At 40.5% G+C, this 18,818-nt stretch overlaps 1 protein-coding gene and 1 long non-coding RNA gene across 2 annotated transcripts in view; one reads left to right on the forward strand and one right to left on the reverse strand.

The window, feature by feature from the left end:
- LOC144043707 (uncharacterized) overlaps positions 1 to 11,114 on the forward strand; it is a 63,543-nt gene extending 52,429 nt beyond the window's left edge. Inside the window, exons 3-4 of the long non-coding RNA XR_013291150.1 lie at positions 6,268 to 6,454; positions 10,914 to 11,114. This is a non-coding gene — a long non-coding RNA (uncharacterized LOC144043707). The remainder of the gene's footprint in view (positions 1 to 6,267; positions 6,455 to 10,913) is intronic.
- Positions 1 to 15,459, reverse strand: part of LOC144043705 (potassium/sodium hyperpolarization-activated cyclic nucleotide-gated channel 2) — a 50,226-nt gene extending 34,767 nt beyond the window's left edge. Inside the window, exons 1-3 of the mRNA XM_077557615.1 lie at positions 14,756 to 15,459; positions 10,693 to 11,116; positions 6,243 to 6,404 (exon numbers count right to left, since the gene is read on the reverse strand). Coding sequence (XP_077413741.1) covers positions 6,243 to 6,404; positions 10,693 to 11,116; positions 14,756 to 15,318 — 1,149 coding nt within the window. The 5' untranslated portion in view covers positions 15,319 to 15,459. The remainder of the gene's footprint in view (positions 1 to 6,242; positions 6,405 to 10,692; positions 11,117 to 14,755) is intronic.
- Between the last annotated feature and the right edge of the window lie 3,359 nt (positions 15,460 to 18,818).

The following is an 18,818-nucleotide window of genomic DNA, read 5'->3' on the forward strand; positions in this document are numbered from 1 at the left end:
TTGCCATCCTCGAACTGAATTCAAAGCAATAGCTATTTTTTGGAAACATTATTTTAGCTCTTTGACTGCCAAAAACGTTAAATAACGTTTAGTAAAATCCTATGGAGGAGTGCCAAAGACGTTAAAAGACGTTTTTTTTTTTTTCAAAACTGAGGTGAAACTAACCATTTTCTATTGTTGATTACTGAAAAACGGAATAAGGTAGAAACAAACTTTTTTTTCTGATGAAAGATGAGAGTCCAATCTTTTATTTGGTAGTATGTGTGTTTCCATAGTCCAAACACATAATTTTCTGTGGACCTTGAAAGATCAGTCAAAAATGCTTAAATCGGCTGGCACCCACGGCATCCCTTTTCTGAAAACGTCTGGCAGTCAAAGAGTTAGCAGATAATACGGCACCGGGCTTGTTTTGGCTCATAAATATGATCATTTGTAGCTTACAAGTTACTGACTCGCTGATGCACATTTGTGTGACAAAATCTCTGGTTTCTTGGTCTGGCAGAACTAACAAAAAATAAATTGATGGGTAGAGGTTCTGGGGTGTAAGCGGACATTTTTGCATATAAGTAGTGATATTAGGGCACATAAAAGGTTCGGTTTGGTTTTGGATTGCCTGAGACACCAACTCATTATCAATATAAAACCTGATCCATTTTTTTTTTTTTTTATAAACTGTCCAGATGTTTGTTCATTATTCTCCTTCGTTATCCTGACAACATCTGGAATTCTCAGGATGATATTTACCTCAAAAAATTTATTTTCACGTCAGGTTAAATCCATCCATAAGGAATAGATTGAACAAGATAAAAATCCAAACAAAATGTCAAATGTTAAATATTCAGTTTGACTTGCAAAAAAAGAAACCAATATTTTCTTAAAGGATTAAATAATACACTACACTACAGTATACTACAATACATAATGAAGTAATCATTTAAGCGTATTGTATTATATCATGAATATTATATACAAGGGCAGTGCCAGTTCTTGCCGAGCCACCACAACATGGCAAATGGTAATGAGTGAGTTTATGGTTCATTCGCCCAAAAAAAGGCTTCATGTAGCTAACAAGGTCAAAGAGGTGACCCTCAATGACCTCAGCATTTTTTCATCCTCTGATCGGTTAGTCAGAGCAAAACTGTAATGTAATATATATATATATATATATATATATATATATATATATATATATATATTAGGGGTGTTGTAAACAATCAATTCGGCAAGATATCACGATATTACAGCGCGTAATTCTCGAATCGATTCGATATGCGGCCGAATCGATTTTTAAACATAATTTTTTAACTTACTTAGGGTTAGGATTCACACCTTAAGCATGGAAGAATGTTATATTAATGGAACATTAAGCCTTAATATTTGATTTCAGTGCTGTTCAACTGACTGCAACCTGTTTGTTAAATGCAGTGGCTCAGTTATTAGCCTGAATTATTTTCAGATCAATAAATACATTTTCATACAAATCTTACTGTCTACATGTACACGTTTACTGATTAGTATTTTCTAAATTTGAGTTAAAATAAAAAAAAATCCCAATAATCAATTTATAGATTAGCATCGGGATTAATCGGTATCGAATCAAATCGTGACCTATGAATCGTGATATCACACCCCTAATATATATATATATATATATATATATATATAATGACTGACTTGAAGGCAATTGAGTTTTTAATTGTCATGTTTATTTTCAGTCTTGTTTACTCCCTGTCATGTTTTCCCCTTGTCTTGTCATTTCCTGTTTTATTGTGAAAAGTCTGACTCCTCTCGTTTCTGGTCACTTGCCCTTCCTCATGTGGTGTCTGTGTCAACCCTGATTGTGTCCACCTTTCCCCATTACCCTCATGTGTCATCCAATCAGTGCCCTCAGCCAGGTGTGTCTTGTCATGTCATTAGTGTTGGTGTATTTAGTCGGTTGTCTCCCCCCTGTCTGTGTCGGTTCATTTTTGCTGTTGCCACGTTCGTAAGTCTTTTGCCACGTCACGCTGACCTCTTTGCCTTATCCGGATCCATGTCATGTTGTTAGTCTCGCCTTAGTTGTTTTTTCATGTTTTGCTTCAGGTTTTGTTAGTTCCATTTGTTTTGTACTTTGAAGTTAGCCTTTTTTTGATTTGATATTAAAACCTCTTTTGGACTGCACCTCTGCCTCCTTCCTCTGCCTTCCCGCATCTGGGTCCTAAAGCCCCACCTTACTGACATTAATGGTGTGTAACGTGAAAGGAACTTCTATTGGATGTTGTCATGGAGTCATATTTGAGCATAGTTCCACTTTTCTTGGAGGTCACAGCGTACACGGTTGATTATGTCAGTCTTATGAAATGAAATGAACTGAAATATTTTGCGGCCATAGCACCAATCAGACCCATCCAAGCAGTATTAATACCGATACTAAAATTTGCTGCTCAAAATATTGTTTACATGATTTCGTCAAGCGCTTCCAATTGGAGAGCAACTGGCAGAGTGATTTAGTGTTATTTTGGCAAACCTATTACAAGTAATTGCGTGATGAAATTAAAAAGTTCCCACGAGTCATTAGTTTTTCTTTGCTGCTTGTATCCTCATTCTTCTTCTTGAAAGGAGCAAACTCAGGTCTTTCTTTTGCAACAATAAAAGATACATCTTGTCATGGTGTGGTATAACCAGTGGCAAAATCTCCAATTTTACTTCCTGGTAGGCTGCTACGTCATTATTTCCAATTACCAATCACAGCTCAACTTCAGTTTTCTGAAGCTGCGCTGTGATTGGTTGTTACCCGAGCTCTGAGCAACTGTGATGTCATCTTCCGTCGACAGCAAGTGGCAAAATGGCTGCCTCTAAGATGGATAAAAACGGCTGCATTTTGCTGCTTAATTCATATGCCACAAGCACAATATTAACCAGAATGTCATATTTAGACTAGTGGGGCCGCATAGAACGTATTATTGTCCAAAAAAAATTTAAAAAAATAAAAATTTGGGCGGACTGCCCTTTAAAGTGCCAACAAGTGCCATTTAGACAAAAATAGAGCTAGAACTTCCACCGAAGCAAAATACTGTATATATTTACGTAATCACAAGCTTGTCATGTACGTTCTCGTTAAACATGTCCGCACGGTGGTGTCTGGTCGGTGCTGGATTTCACTTTCCTTTCTTTTCTTTGGTCCTTCCTCGGGTCTCCTGACAACCTCACGACTCTAGCTGGATTCTGAAGTGTTTGGTTGGTATGGGATTTTCTTTTTCTTTTTTTCTTTTCTTTTTTCTTTCACCCACATACAAAATAAAATAAAATAAAAAAATAAAAAATAAAAAAAAAGAGGGCAATGATGATGACATGTCAAATCGGTAAAATTACCGAATGAACAATACTGAGCTCTCCAGAAAAAAAATGCAAAATAAAAATAAAACATGTCCGCACCCTTTATTTTGTATGACATGTAAGACGTCTTCAAGAATGACCACTAGAAATGAATCCCTTTATTATCAATGTCATGACAACGTAGATCATTTCTAATAATTTATAAATCAAGCTTTTGCTTGTCATTCAAGGAGAATGTCTTATTTTATTTTATCGTGTTTTCATTAGCGAAATCCTAATTGGATTTCCTTACCTACAACTAAAGAAGTGTCCTATCCACACATTAAACGGTCAAGATCACATTTTACGATCTCATTAACGTCCTATTTTGTGTAGCAGTCAATCCAAAAGTGACAGCAATCCCTGAAAGCCAAAATCTGGAGGCAATAAATGGTTTTAAGACGCGGAGGCTGTCATCGGGAAAAGAAGAAATCAGTTTAAAAGTGCATTTGGCCGTGAGCCTGCGGTCTCGCCGCGCTCGCTAAAAGGCTGACGGACAAACGTATAAACAAGCAGCTTTTATCTCTGGGCGAGCTGCATGGCAACAAAGAGCCCAGCTGTCCGGCCATATTCACCCCCCCCAACCCTCTCGTCCCCCTTTTATCTTCCCTGTCGTCACCCCGCCGCGCTCAAGCACGGGGGGGAATCACGCACGGGTGGCAGAAATCTCCCTCGACGGCCCGAGCTGCAAAAAAAAAAGGACTTTTCACGGAACCATAATAGCATCGTTGCAAACGCCCGAGCTAACAATGGTTGGCGGCGTAATGTGGGCTTTTGCTGTGTTTGGATCGGCACCATTAACAACTTTTGCCATCAACCTTGAGCCTGTGTTTGTTTTCCACTCCTGACTAAAGAGGGATTTTAGCTTGGCCACCCCACGCAGTGCAACCAAAGCTTGAATCTGATCCTTTCGCTCTTTCAATAAAGAGGACTGCAACATTCACAATCCTGTAAATTGGATTCAGGGATTTTTTATTTTTGTTTTAATTACATCTTTGAAGATAATTGGACTGAATTGGAGAGTAGAGATTTAGTGCAAGTCTCGCGCAAAGCACAGTCGAACTCATTTTTTAAGATAATAATGATAATAATTCATTCAACGATGTCAACGATGTCCCACATTGTTGTCTTATTTATGAATGAACTATGATGGCATACACCACACATGCTCCAAATCTGCCTGTGCCGCCATCAAATCCACCAAAATCGCATTGTACCACCTGCGCCACCACTTAGACCTGCTTTTTGCAAGTCTAAAATCCCTTTTTGTCACCAAATTGCAAACATGGTGAACTAGACTTAAAGATAAAGACACACCTGTTTTTATGGCAACTAGGGGTTAAACTATTTTAGTTTTCCTGATTTTTGGGACATGGCTTAGACCGACACGCTTGGGTGCCCAACACGAATCGGCCCTTCCGCACTAGATATGGAAGCAAACGAAAGTCGCTAGACATAAGAAGCATCCACTTTTATGTACTTGCCTTTTTTTTAATCATTCCGATTTCACGAGGTTGTTAACAACACTTTTGTCTTAAGTGTGGCAAATTACAATAATATATTTATTTTCACTTTACAGGGACTTTAAACGTTCTATATTAACTCTTTAAAGTCACTCATTAAATACTGTTGTTGTTGTTTTTTTTATAGTTGCTATTTTCTTCAGCAAATACCCTTGGGTGAGAGGTGTGATGCACCCTGGGCTGGCCGCCAGCCAATCACAGGGCACGTAAACAAGCGGCCATTCACACCAATATTCTTCAGTGGGCACAACGTGCATGTTTTGGGAATGTGGGAAGAAAATAGAGTAGCTGCAGAAAACCTATCATAGGTTTTATGGGAACATAAGGAGAACATGCTAACTCCACACGATAAGGCCCGGGCCGAGACCTCAACCCTGACTGTGGATGTAACGATATCCAAACGTCGCGATGCAATAAATATCATAATATGAACCTCACAATTTGACAATCAGCACAAAATGGTGGGGAGGTTGGCGATATTAAAGACAAACAAAAAAGATTGCGATGTTGTATAAAAACTCATCAGTGACAAAGAAATAGGCTTGTCATGTCACGTTACATGTCATTGTCATGTGATCCTATTGTTTAGCAGCGCAGCGTATCAAAGTCTATGTACTGTATTTCACAATGCTGTGTTCGTCGGCTGAAGCGGGCGAAAAGTAGTGTTTTTTTATTCGAGATGTTGAAAATGATTTGCTGGTTTTACGGATTTATGGGAGTGATCGCCGCTGTGGCCAAAACATTCCTAATCAAAATTAAACTGTACTAATAAACTAACAACCAGAGGGTGCTAGAACGGCACAAATGGAATGCCACCTCACTTTTTTTAACATATGTGCTGCTTTTAATATCGCGACATGACAACGACGATATCATGGCCATTTTAATTGTGTGATATCACAACATTGCCTTTATCGTGACATCCCTAATCCTGACCTCTGAACTATGAGGCAGATGTGCTAAACCAGTAGATAGCCCGCGTTTTTTTTTTAATCTTTCATTAATCCATTACATTTCTTTCATTCTATTTCATTCAACTACCTTGAAATCAGACAATTAATAAACAGTATCTCACAAAAGGTGAGTACATTCCTCGCATTTTTGTAAATATATTTTTTTTTTATCGTTCCAGCACTGAAGAAATTGCACTTTGTTGCACTATAAATTAGTCAATGTCTAGCTTGTATAACAATGTAAATTTATTGTCCCGTCAAAATAGCCATTTCTGTCTAAACTGCTGGCAACAAAAGTGAGAACACCCCTGAGTGAAAATGTCCTCATTGGGCCCAATTTGTCCTTTGCCCTCTTTGATGTCATTTGACTCGTTAGTTCAACAAGGCAATGATTTCTCGCCGTGTTGCTTACCTCCATTTTGTTGAGGGACACCCAGCAGTCAGAGGGGAACTCCTGCAGCATCGGAACCAGAAACTGTAGGCAGCCGTCCCAGTGACACAGCAGCAGCATCATGCCGATCAGGTTGATGATCCGCATCACGGCACTGGCCAGGTCATAGGTCATATGGAAGATCTGCAGTGTGGCAGCGACATCATGAAAATCCCACAACAATCAATCCCACGGTGAGGAATGCTTTTTTTTTATTTATTTTTTTTTACAAATTTGGCTTTCGCTGCAAATAGCTAACTGTCAAGTCGTCGAATCCAAATTTCACACGGGAGCGGCAACCCACTCGGCTTTACGCTCTCCTTCAGATTACACCCAGTTTGATAAATGAGCGGGGATGACAGGCTCCCATCAGTCGCGCGTCACACGCAGCGGGGAGCAGGCAAGACGCATGTCATCAATGAGCGCTCTCAAATACACACACACACACACACACACACACACACACACTTGAGTCCAGTCACACACTCTCATGCAAGCCTGCGGGCACGCACACGCATGCCATCATGTGTGCAGACGGACATTGGACGCACACATGATGGACAGGGACCATTATGATCCTTAACAACTGATAGTCTGCGTCTTCTTACATGTCACTCATGTTGTGGGCAAACACTTTCGGCCAATCAGCTTTCACCTGACAACTAAGCGAACCCCTGTCCGTCGTAGGGGGACGATTCGCAGACACACAATTGACGAGAAAGAGAAGAAATCTTACCCTTGCCGTACACTTTAAGCATACGAAAGCTCGTGTTTTAAACAAATTGCAAGCATAAAATACTTTACAGAAAATAATGTACATACTGTAATGTCTGTGCACATGCATTTGCCTTTAAGAGGCGGAGCATGCTGGGTGCCTGTGACACTGGTGAGTCTTTGGGTGTGAGCTGTGGCCAAAAGCAGCTTCTGAAAAGTACAAATGCGAGAGTGCATTACAGTAATTCCAAGACCAACTCAAATCATTTGTATGTTAAATCATATTTCCCTATTAAAATGAATGGAGATGGTATTAATCCGTTTCATCCTCCCCAAAATAATGTTGTTGTTTTTTGTATATATACAGTATTTACCAATGAGGAAGAATAGTACTAACATACAGTTAAGACATAATAAAATAAAAATACATATCGGCTTGTCCCAGCTTCTTGCAGAGGATAAAGAATATAGGTCTGCAGGTACTTTTGTGTTTCTGCCCAGTTTGTGTCCTCTCAGTTGCTTAAACGGATATGCATGCCGTACCTGTTGTTGCTGTATTAGCAGTAGCATTAAGATAGCAGACTAAAGGATAAGCTATGTGTTTGCTTTAAATGTGCAACATGTACCGGTATTTCTCCAAGTTTGATATTTAGTTTGACGGTAAACTTTAACTGGGAGTGACAATAAAAAACTTGAAGCATTTTTTGAAGAATTGTTCACTTTTTTGCTGCCACCATGCAGTGCTCTTATCTCAAGTTTGCGCTAGCAATGACGGCTCGCAACTTCAAAAAGTCACACGTATCTCAAGGCACCACTGTAATATATATATATTTATATATATAATAAAATAATAAATAAAATAACAATATAATATATAATAATTAGTGGTGTCAAAATTAGCGCGTTAATCGTGAGTTAATTAAAAAATTTAGCAGTAATACATTTAATGATAATGCATATATTTGTGAAGACTGGGGGTCAAGTTGTATTTTACAATTTAAAAAATGTGCAGAATTTCACAAGTTACTTTATATTAAAGATTAAAAAGCTCTTAATATGAAAAGAAAATGCACTGAAATGTCTTACAAATGCAATTATGCCATCTAGTGGCAGGAAAAATGACCTCAACACAAATCAATATCATCCTCTTTTTAATTTTAACTCAATGTTATATGACAAAAAGATGCAGCCATATTTCTATTAGTTTAATTTTTTTTCTACTTTTATGTTAAGAAGAGTATGAAACCTAGAAAAAATATGTTATTGTACATTTAGAACATTTAGAAATTTGCGATTAAAACTATTGAAGCCGTGCGATTAATTAATTTTATAAAATTAATAATCGCCTGACACACCTAATAATAATGATATAATATAAATATAACAATAATAAATACAATAAAAATGAAGCGACTGCTTAAGATGAACACAATTATTGCTAGCATGCACTGTAGCAGCCAGCACGTGCCTCATCCAACGGAGGAACATGAAAATAGGTCAGTGCAGCTGAGGGGGAAGTGATACTTTCCCGTGAAGAGGAACGGGGCCGGGCTCTTACACAGCACACGTTCAACTCGTCAAATCACGCTTCAACCTTTGCGGGGTTTATATGTCTGTTGGCGATTTTTTTTTTAAATTATAAAAAGCAACTCTGCAGTGTCATTACGTGAGCGACGCAGCAAGTCGACAAGGTCCCAAATGAAATAAGTGATGTGACTTCCATGATGGGGAGGGGAGATGACACTCACTCAACCTCTCGTCTCCACTCTCATTCTCCATGCATGCCAAGTATCACTTCCCATCATGCATCAGTCTGCGTGTGTGTGTGTGTGTATCACATCATATCTTCAAAAATCCAATTATCCAAAGGTCAAGTGAGCAGCGGCGGCCCGCCGCACTGCTCAGCACTGCAAAATGCCAACACGGCGCTGCCAATAGTGGCGGGAAGGCAAAGTGGAAGGAGCTCATGACATTGCCGGGCCTCGTCTCCTTGGGAGTCGGGCTCGGCGTGGACAAAGTGCATCCTTTGGGGAGTAAATGGAGCTGAGGCCAACGTCTGCCACGCAACAGCCGTCCTAACCTTCTCTGCCGGCTTTTAGAACAGGCCATTAGTGATTTAGAGTGGAAGCTCCAAAGTCGAACACGATGGCTTCCACGATGCTGGATGACTTGCTGTGATTTCAAAAAGAATTCCCCGTGCAAAATGATGCACTGTCAAGTCATTCATACAAAACATCATAAACTAATTTATTGACATTTACTAACTGTAAACGCAATGTTTAGATAGATTGCAAGTAATCTCAACATTCCTTATTGTTGAAAGTTAAGTGAAGAATTCAAACGCAAAAACAGACATTTCCATGTTTTGAATTAAAGAGGAAGTCAACCTTGAAATTTTCTGTTTTTTTGACTTTGGTCATGTGCCATTAGCAAGCTGAGCTGTGATTGGTCTTTCCCTGAGCCCTGAGCAACTGTGATGTCATTTTCAGTTGACGGCAAGTGGCAAAATGGCCGCTCCCTGAGATGGATAAAAACGAGTGGATTTTGCTGCTTAAAGTCAACCTTTAACCTTTCTTGACAATAATATGTTATATGTGACCTCAAAAGTCTAAACATGACATTCTGATTAAGATTACATTTGTAGAATATGAGTTATGCAGCAAAATCCAACCGTTTTTATCCATCTCAGGGGGCGGCCATTTTGCCACTTGCTGTCAACTGAAGATGACATCACAGTTGCTCAGGACTCAGGCAACGACCAATCACAGCTCACCTGTTTTCTGAAGCTGAGCTGTGATTGTTTTTTAACTGAGACCTGAGCAACATTGATGTCATTTTCAGTCGACGGCGAGTGGCAAAATGGCCGCCCCCTGAGATGGATAAAAACGGCTGGATTTTGCTGCTTAACTCTTATTCCAGTAACGCAATATTAACCAGAATTTAGACTAGTGAGGGCGCATGCAACATATTATTATTTTATATTATATTATATTTATATTTATTTCTATTATATTTATTATATATTTTTATATATATTTTGGGATTTACTTCTTTTTAAGTGATAATGTTGTTGTTGTTTTATTCTGGTTTCAGGTTTAAAGTTAATATTTGTATTTGATGTATTCTAAGTTTATATATATATATATATATATATATATATATATATATATATATATATATATATATATATATATATATTTGTTTGTTTATTTATTTATTTATTTATCTATCTTTGGAGCTTCCAAGGTATATAATGGCAGTGGAGCTCACCGTTAGTGCCGCGCGTTATTCCCAGTCAGCCCAACTTGCTCTTTCAGCGTTGCCTTAATTGATTAACCGTGTTTGCCCTGATAATAGGATGCTTATTAGACTGCCTGATGCTGCCTGTGGGATTTCCAGGTCAGACAGTGAGAAACGGGGAGGCGGGCGCAGCGAGGGGCGGGGTGGGGGGGGAGCTGCGGGGGGGGTTCTTGTGACAATAACAGTAATTAGAATGCAAAGTTTGTTAAGGCTGAAACATCCTGCTGGCATTATGCAGCGCTCGCCATGAGGCGGGAGGTGACAACATTCATATTGAGCCCGCAGGCGCCAGCAGGTCGTTGGGTGCAAGCCAACTCATCTGTGACCTTTTGACATCTGCTAAATTGGCGGTTTGTTCAACCTGTCTTCCAGAAGTTCATCTGGTGAAAAAAAAAAATATTCATTTAGAAACAATTACCTCTTCCCATTGGTGTATGTAGCGTATTAGTCTCGAGAGCCTCAACAGCCGCAGGAGACTGAGGATCTTGGTGAAGCGGACGATCCTCAGGGCTCGCGCCGTCTTGTACACTTCGGAATCGATCCCTTTCTCCACTATGAGGAATATGTAATCCACTGGGATGGATGAGATGAAGTCCACGATGAACCACGTCTTTAGGTACTTTTTCTTAATGGTTTCAGGGTCCAAAATGATGTCCGAGTTGTCCTCGATGATGATTCCCGTGCGGAAGTTGAGCACCAGGTCCATGAGGAAGAAAGTGTCCGAGACCACGTTGAAGATGATCCAGGGCGTGGTGGTCTCCTCTTTGAAGAAGGTGATGCCCACGGGGATGATGATCAGGTTGCCTACCATAAACAGCAGCATTGTGAAATCCCAGTAGAACCTGGAGCGGGCCATGAGGTTTGAGTGTGGGAAAAGGGGGGGGGGGGCAGAGAAAAACGGAGTCAGATGAGACCACACAGTTGCTATGGAGAGACGAAAAGTCACTTGAGATGTAGTTACGGTGGTCACCAGGGATTTGTGGGACCAGTGGCAAAAATGTCAGCATTTTTGCCGATTAAAAACACTTTCTTTTCTTTTTTTTTTGCTGTGGGAAATGATCAAAAATGCATAGTAGACTCCATCGCAGTTTCTATTTTCGCAGTCCCACTATTTCATTGTTGTTGTTGTTTATTTGGAGTTTCAATTTCGGATGTGATTCCACTATTGGCCATGAGATGGCGACACTCTGTGTAAATTTGAAAGAAGAAGAGTGCAAACAGGAAGTAGGCCTATTTTTATGATCAGCACAAATCTTCTTTAGCTTTTTAGGTCTACAGAAAGCAACGGCTGTATTTTGTCATCTTTGGTCATATATATTGATGTAATATATCTTGAGATAAGTTAAGTGTGTTAGTTTGGAAAAAATATATTTGTTTGTTGTAAACAACATAGCAGTACATTGTAACACTGTTTGTACTTTTTTTTGTCTTATTAATTGCTCCTGCTTAACATATTTTGTAAATGCATTATTTTAAAAAGTGTCTTTACAGACCTTAAACACAAATAAGTGCCGTAGATGCTATAAAAGCGAATTTCACTTAAGGGGTACATGCCACGGAGGAGGCGGGACTTCCTGGTTTTCACACATTAGCTTTGTTTCCATTTCCTGTTTGCGAGGTGTGGGCCGCGTCCCATTTCTTGAGCTTCCGCCTTTGTGCCCGTCGATTGCGCGTTCCCGTCGACGGGTGCGGGTGTGTAGTGTGTCTGTATCAGTTTTCCAAAGCATTCCAGACAGTTGAGATGCCCTGGTTGGGGCTTTTCTATTGGCTGCTGCTAGATGACATCACTTCCGTTCCACACACTTTCAAACGTCCTTATTCCGGTCTATATCGAAATAAAGGCTCTCGTATTCAATTAATTACCAAAGATGAAAACGAAGGAGTTTTCGCTCTAATTATAGTTCGTTTTTTGTTATTTTTCTAAATGTAAAATGTAGTTTCAGTTAGTTCTCGTTTTATTAAAAGCATTTTAGTTTTTTATTTTATTTTGTTAACGGAAATGTTTTTTAAATTTTAGTTTTCCTTATTTCGTTAGTTTTAGTTAACTAAAATAACCTTGCCATGGAGGGGTTTACTATATTCATCTTCTTATAGTTTTACCCCACCCGTGCGCGCTTTAAACACATATAAACGTATCTAAACATGCTTTTCAAAGATATTGTGAACATATTAGAACATGAAAAAAGTATTCAAGTATCAAATTGATAGAAAATACTCAATGTCTTGTAAGTGTGTTGGATCACATGAATGCGCTTTATACTTTCAAAACGTTCTTATATTTTAGATTTAGTATTCCAAAAAAATATGTTTAAATCCTCGCATCTACTACCTCATCGGGGCGGCCATTTTGAAGCCTTTTCACTCTAGAAAGATTTTGCGAGAATGTCACGTGTCAGCCCGTTCCTGCCCGCTTTATTTACTATGAAATCAAAACAGTTAGTAAAAATTCCGCAACAACAAGCTATACATTTGATTTCATGACATGCACAAAAGTGACATAAACCAACGTAGCGTCACTTTTTTTTTTTTTCGGTGAATTATTCTATTACGCTATTTTTTAACAAGTGGACGGTATGTGCTGCTGAAGACCCCATGTTTCTTTTATCGCTCAGTTTCTTGGACCCCAATATTAGATTTGGCAGAGGCATCTTTTGTTGAATTACAGGTATAATTCTTTAATAAAAAATTATACAAGTTTTCTTCTGTATACATCAGCAAGCGTATCATTTATACATGTATTTAAGGCAAGTTATGAAATATCTGAAGTCCTCTTGTTTAACAAATTAAAAACATCGTAAATCATGCAGTTTCTACAAAGTACTGTATTTAATGTTCTCCAATTTCGATACAGTAAATGTATAAGATCGTCGTCAGAGAAACGTTTCTTGGGAGGAGCAATATGGCCGCCTCCGGGCTTCAAACGTCTTAGCCTATCAGCTATCCAATTACATACAGATCCGTGTGACTCTTGCAACTCACCTGCAGTAATACGAGTTTTAAGAATACATGCATGCGATGTGAGTATTGCTAGATTGTCTGTCTGTATTTGTCGTTTGTGTTCAAATTGAAGTTGTTTAAAAGTCTAGAACTTTTGTTTTGTTAGCCCGTCTATGACATTTCCCATTATTTGTTAGCATTTAGCTAGCAGGCTTTTGTAAGCAAACTTAGAGGTTTGGTTAAAAACAACATGTCATTTTGTTTTATGATTAGTTTCAGAGTCAACCTCAACTTTGAGCGGCAACATCGAGTTTGCTCCCACCATGCAGCCCTCTTATCTCCGATTTTTGCTTGCAACTCAAGACAAGGTTCAGCCTTGGCGCACTTGGGGAAACACTTTTGCACAATGGTAGCAACTTACACAGTGATTGCGAAAATGTCACAAATTCAAGCTAATTGTTACGCTAGTTGTGCGTGCAGTCCACTAGGACGCCGATGACTTTGATTCTCGTGGTGACGTGAGTTTCGGGCCCCCGTCACAGCATCATGTGTCTGCAGGACAGGTGCAGCGCTGAGTCACTCGCTACCCTGCCACTTATGCAACGAGCTCCGACTCCTGCGCCGCACATCGCAACAGTAATAAGCACCCCGGTGATGGCGCTCGACTTCGGATCTTCACCGCGCATGCATTAGCATGACAATGAGAGTCAAGGCAGCTGCGGTTGGTCTCTGCGTGGGAGCCGAGGTCTTTCTACGGTGGCCTGCGGTCTCCAGCTCTGTTTAACTCAACTTGGAGCCCCACAAGTGGTGCACCGACTCTGTTATGCGATACAAATGGGCCAGACGTTAATGGCGAGCGGAGGGAGGGAGGGAGGGAGGAGGTTCGAGGAGCTGTCCGCTCTTAGTGGTGCTGAAAGCCACGCAGACATTCCCTGCCTGTGACCCATCCCGGTGCAATTCAGCTTCTGATAGGTCAATGATCAAGTTCTCGTCCTCTCTGCGCGCGTATCGCACCATTTAAAAATAATAATAATAATAAAATGTTATCACCGTTTATTTCTAGTGCTTGTGAACAGATTAGGATGCAGGATCCTGGCGGATATGTCTCCAGTGAGCATGCTTGCTTTTGGCTCAAGGTGACATTCCATTACTGCGCGCGCACGCGCACACAACCTCTAGCCTAGGAGCTTGTTTTCGCAAAGCACGATCCTACAAAAGGATAACTCGATGTTTGAAATGGTTTCATTTGGCAGTCCCGCCGTCTGCGTCGCACACGAGCGCGGAACAATGCAAAGAGTGGCTGCGTGTTAGCAGGCCATCCCAGACTCGCTAACTGTACAAAGACATAAACTGCGAGTCTTTTTAGTTTACGGCGGCAACTCTCTGAAGTCCATTTGAGTGACAACAGGTTGTTTGGGCAGCATTTAGTGGCTGCGTGGCGTGGACGCCTTGACTGAGAAGTCGAGCCATGTGGTCTCCCACTGAGAAGTTGTAGAGGACAATGAGGGGCGCGCGCATACCGCGAGGGTCTTACCGTGTCTTACCTGAAATCACTGTAAGGGTGGATAATCCAATTCCCGGCCGATTTGACCCGCTCCTGTTCGCGCTCCACAGCCTTTTGGCTGCCGTACATGCGCAAGGAGAATTTGTTGACCCCCGGCTGCAGCATGCTGCTGAATTGCCGCTGCATGAAGCTGGCCTGGCTGCCGCGGGCTTCCGCATCGTCGGCGGCGGGGACGATCGGGGATCCGTCGTCCGGCTTCTGGAAAGTGACAGAGTTCCTCGGCTGCGGGGTCTGGCTCGGCCCGTGCAGGGACGACGAGGCTTTCCGGCTCGGCGCGTTGGAGAAGGACACCTTGGGGTCCTTTTTCTCGGGCGCGCCGCTGGCTCCGGGGGTGGCGCCCTCGCCTGCGTGGCCCCCGGCGAGGGAGCCGCCTGGCGTGATGGAGCCGTCCATGCTGGCGGTGCTCGAGTTACAAGCTCCGCGCTTGTGGGCGCTGCCTCCGTCGTCGGCCCTCGCCGTCTGCTTCTCCTGCTTGGAGATGATCGAGCGCAGGCTGCCGGTGCCCGAGTCCCTCCTGCATTCTCCGTTTTTGTTGCATTTCATGCTGGAAATTGGAGCGACGCTGCTTCCGCTGCTTCCGCTGCTTCCGCTGCTTCTGCTGCTTTTGCTGCTGCTGCTGTTGCGGTCGCTGCTGCTGCCACCATCACCCGCTGTCGCGTCCGCGGTGTTTGTCTATCGCGACGGCCGATTTCCAGCGCGACGCCTCTGCCCCAGATGCTTTGCTGCTCTGGCCGTGGTGGGCAGCATCGCCCGGATGAGGTCCGAGGGTCTCCGTGGCTCCGGAGGCAGCAGTGGGCCGTGAGGATGCGAGAGCGTCCTCTGCGTGAGGAAGGCAGAGCTCCTTGGTGGAGTGCCTCCTGGAAAGCCGAGGACGCGGCTCCCCCTCCTGGCCTCAAGTTTGTCAGACCGCGATACTGACGCGCGCCTCCTCCTCCTCCTCCTCCTCCTCCTCCACGTAAACGCGAATGCGGAAACGTAGACGTGCGTGGGTCATTCCACAATTGGAGGGCATTTCCTCCAAAACGACAGCATGTCAAGAAACGTATAGTTGAGTATGTAAGCATGGCTGCAAAAGCGACTCCTATTATTTCAAATATAAAATACCTCCCCATAAAATTCAGATTCAGATTTAATAATAATAATAACATTAATAATGATAATCATAAGTATTATTATTATTATTATTAAAAAAATTATTATTATTATTATTATTGTTATTATTGTTATTATTATTAATTATTATGCACCTTTCCCTCTTTACACCTGGTACCATGCACATTAAAAAAAAAAATATATATATTTTTTAATCCCTAGCTCTGCAAGTACCATCATAATTACCCAAATTAAAATACAGTATAGCCTACTGTCTTTTTTTCTTTCTTTTTTTATATTCAGAAGACATAAACCACTGTAATATGATGCAGTTTTAACATTAACACTGCACCAAAATATAATGGGGAGCAATAGGATTACAATAAAAAGTAAAGTATTGCACATAAATAAATAATATAAAATATTTATCTGAGGCAATATTTAAAACAGACATCGTTCTTAAAGATTAAGTGCAAATAAATTTGTACTTAAATTAAATACAATGGAGCTGTACGTAACAAATATGCTGATTTTAAAAAAAAAAAGCCACTGAACAGTAATATTACGCACAATTTCAACATTTAAGTCAGTGATTCTTTTGCTACGAGAGGGAACCAAACTTTCATAATTTCTGCTTGTCGATGGCTAAAAGAGGTTGTTAAAATACGTCTGTGATCAAACAAAATGTTTGAACAATTGTAAGGAAGACATACCAACAAACTTACACCAAAATCTGATTAAAAACACATTTTACTTATTTGATAAAACAGTAGGTCATCAAAAGGGGTGGGGAAGGGGGGGGCTGAGGACAAAGCAGGTTTATTATATAGTGCATAGCCGTTAAGGTTAAGGTGAATGGATGTCAAGGATATGGAATAAATGCTCAAACAGCTTCCATTGAACGTGACTTGTTTGCATATCTGCTGTTATACTTTTACTTTTTGAGCGTCCCGTTAATTAAGCACTTGCCGCGCATTAAATGTCATTACCTTCATTAGCTTAAGCTGCTCTTAATCAGTTCAATCCATCCAACTGAGGCCTCTCACTTGTTCCCTCAACGTGGCAAATGAACCAAAGCGACACCCTAATTATACACATATATACTGTTTAAAAAAAAAAAAATTCTTGTCCTTTATTGAAAGGTTGTTTGCAATGACAATGTCCGTCTCTGCGACACATAATTTGTGTTTAGTGTCCTCTAGCGGGCTAACACATTGGACCCTGTTACTGCAGTCAAGGTGACAGTGCTTTTATCATTTAGTGTACTCCATGTCGGGTTGGGCGGGTTGGGGGGTTGGGGGGGGGGGGGGGCTCATAACTGAGGCGGTGGTTCTCCAACTTCTCACTTATTTCGAGGATCTCTCAATATCACAATAATGTGCAGCCCTAAATGCAACAGGACATTTCAACCTAAATAGTCATGGCCTGTTTATTCAAAAGGAACACATTAACTCATTCACTCCCATTGACGGTTATAGACGTCAAATATTCATTTCACCGATTTCTATTAGTTTGACTTTTTTTTCCATTTTGTTAACAAGAGTATGAAAACCTAGAATTTTTTATTGTACATTTAGAACAGAAATAAAATGTGTGATTAATTATGAGTTAACTCATAAAGTCATGCAATTAATTACTATTAAAATTTTTAATCACCTGACGCTCCTAATTTTTAATAATCTTTTCTTTTCTTAAATCGCGTCAGGCGATTAACATTTTTAATTGTAATTAATTGCATGACTTCAATAGTTTACTCACGATTTATCATAAATTTTATATCTGTTCTAAATGTACAATAAAACAATTCTAGGTTTTCATACTCTTGTTAACAAAAGTGGTAAAAGTGTTAAACTAATAGAAATAGTTCAAATGAATTTTTCACGTCCATAGCCGTCAATGGCAGCGAATGAGTTAAATATGTATCCATTTTTGGTTGTGACTTGGACTGCTTCTGATAAAAGAATGCTAAATGATGATAAAAATTTAATGTCAAACATTAATGCAGCCCTTATCACAGCCTGGGGGACCTGCGGTGCGATGTCGGGGCAACGTGTTGGGACCCCAGGATTTTGTATTTAATTTTTTCGCCTTGCTAGAATATGTAATTGCACATCGACTACAGTAGGTGGCAGTATCCTGCACAAGGAGTATTAGCACCTTTGCAGAGGTTACAACAATTTTATAGACACAATTATGCTATTTATAGCTACAGCGGCGAGTTGGTGTGGGCACAAAATATATTTTTCTTCCTGAGGGGTGCATATAAAAAAATGATAAAAAAAGAGCAGAAGTGCATTAATGTGATTGAGCAGTGTAGCACTCAGCAAACGGGAACTCTGAAATGAAAAACACATTGAGAGTTCCTAATTGGGATTCTGCCAACCAAAAATTAAGCGTTATTGGTCAATGTCTGAAAAGTTAGGAGCCGTGTGTGGCCAAACATAATTTAAAGGGAAAGTCAAACCCCATACAGTAATATGTTCTATGCAGCCCCACTGGTCTAAATATGGCATTCTGGTTATTATTGAGTTAGTGGAAAATGAGTTAAGCAGCAAACTCCAGCCGTTTTAATCCATCTCAGGGGGCGGCCATTTTGCCACTTTCTGTCGACTGAAGATGACCTCACAGTTGCTCGGGTTACAGGCAACAACCAATCACAGATCAGCTTCAGAAAACAGGTGAACTGTGATTGCTCGTTGCCTGAGCAACTGTGATGTCATCTTCAGTCGACAGCAAGTGGCAAAATGGCCGCCTCCCTGAGATGGATAAAAACGGTTGGATTTTGATTCATGACTCTTACTTATTCCACAAATATAAAAATATGAATCAGATGTCATGTTTAGACTAGTCACTAGGTCACATATAACATATTGTCAAGAAATGTTTAACGTTGACTTCCATTTTAATCATACATTACTATTGCAGTAAAAGTGAATGAATGTTTCAAAATG

This window comes from Vanacampus margaritifer, chromosome 2, assembly GCF_051991255.1.
Source record: "Vanacampus margaritifer isolate UIUO_Vmar chromosome 2, RoL_Vmar_1.0, whole genome shotgun sequence".
Taxonomy (NCBI): domain Eukaryota; kingdom Metazoa; phylum Chordata; class Actinopteri; order Syngnathiformes; family Syngnathidae; genus Vanacampus; species Vanacampus margaritifer.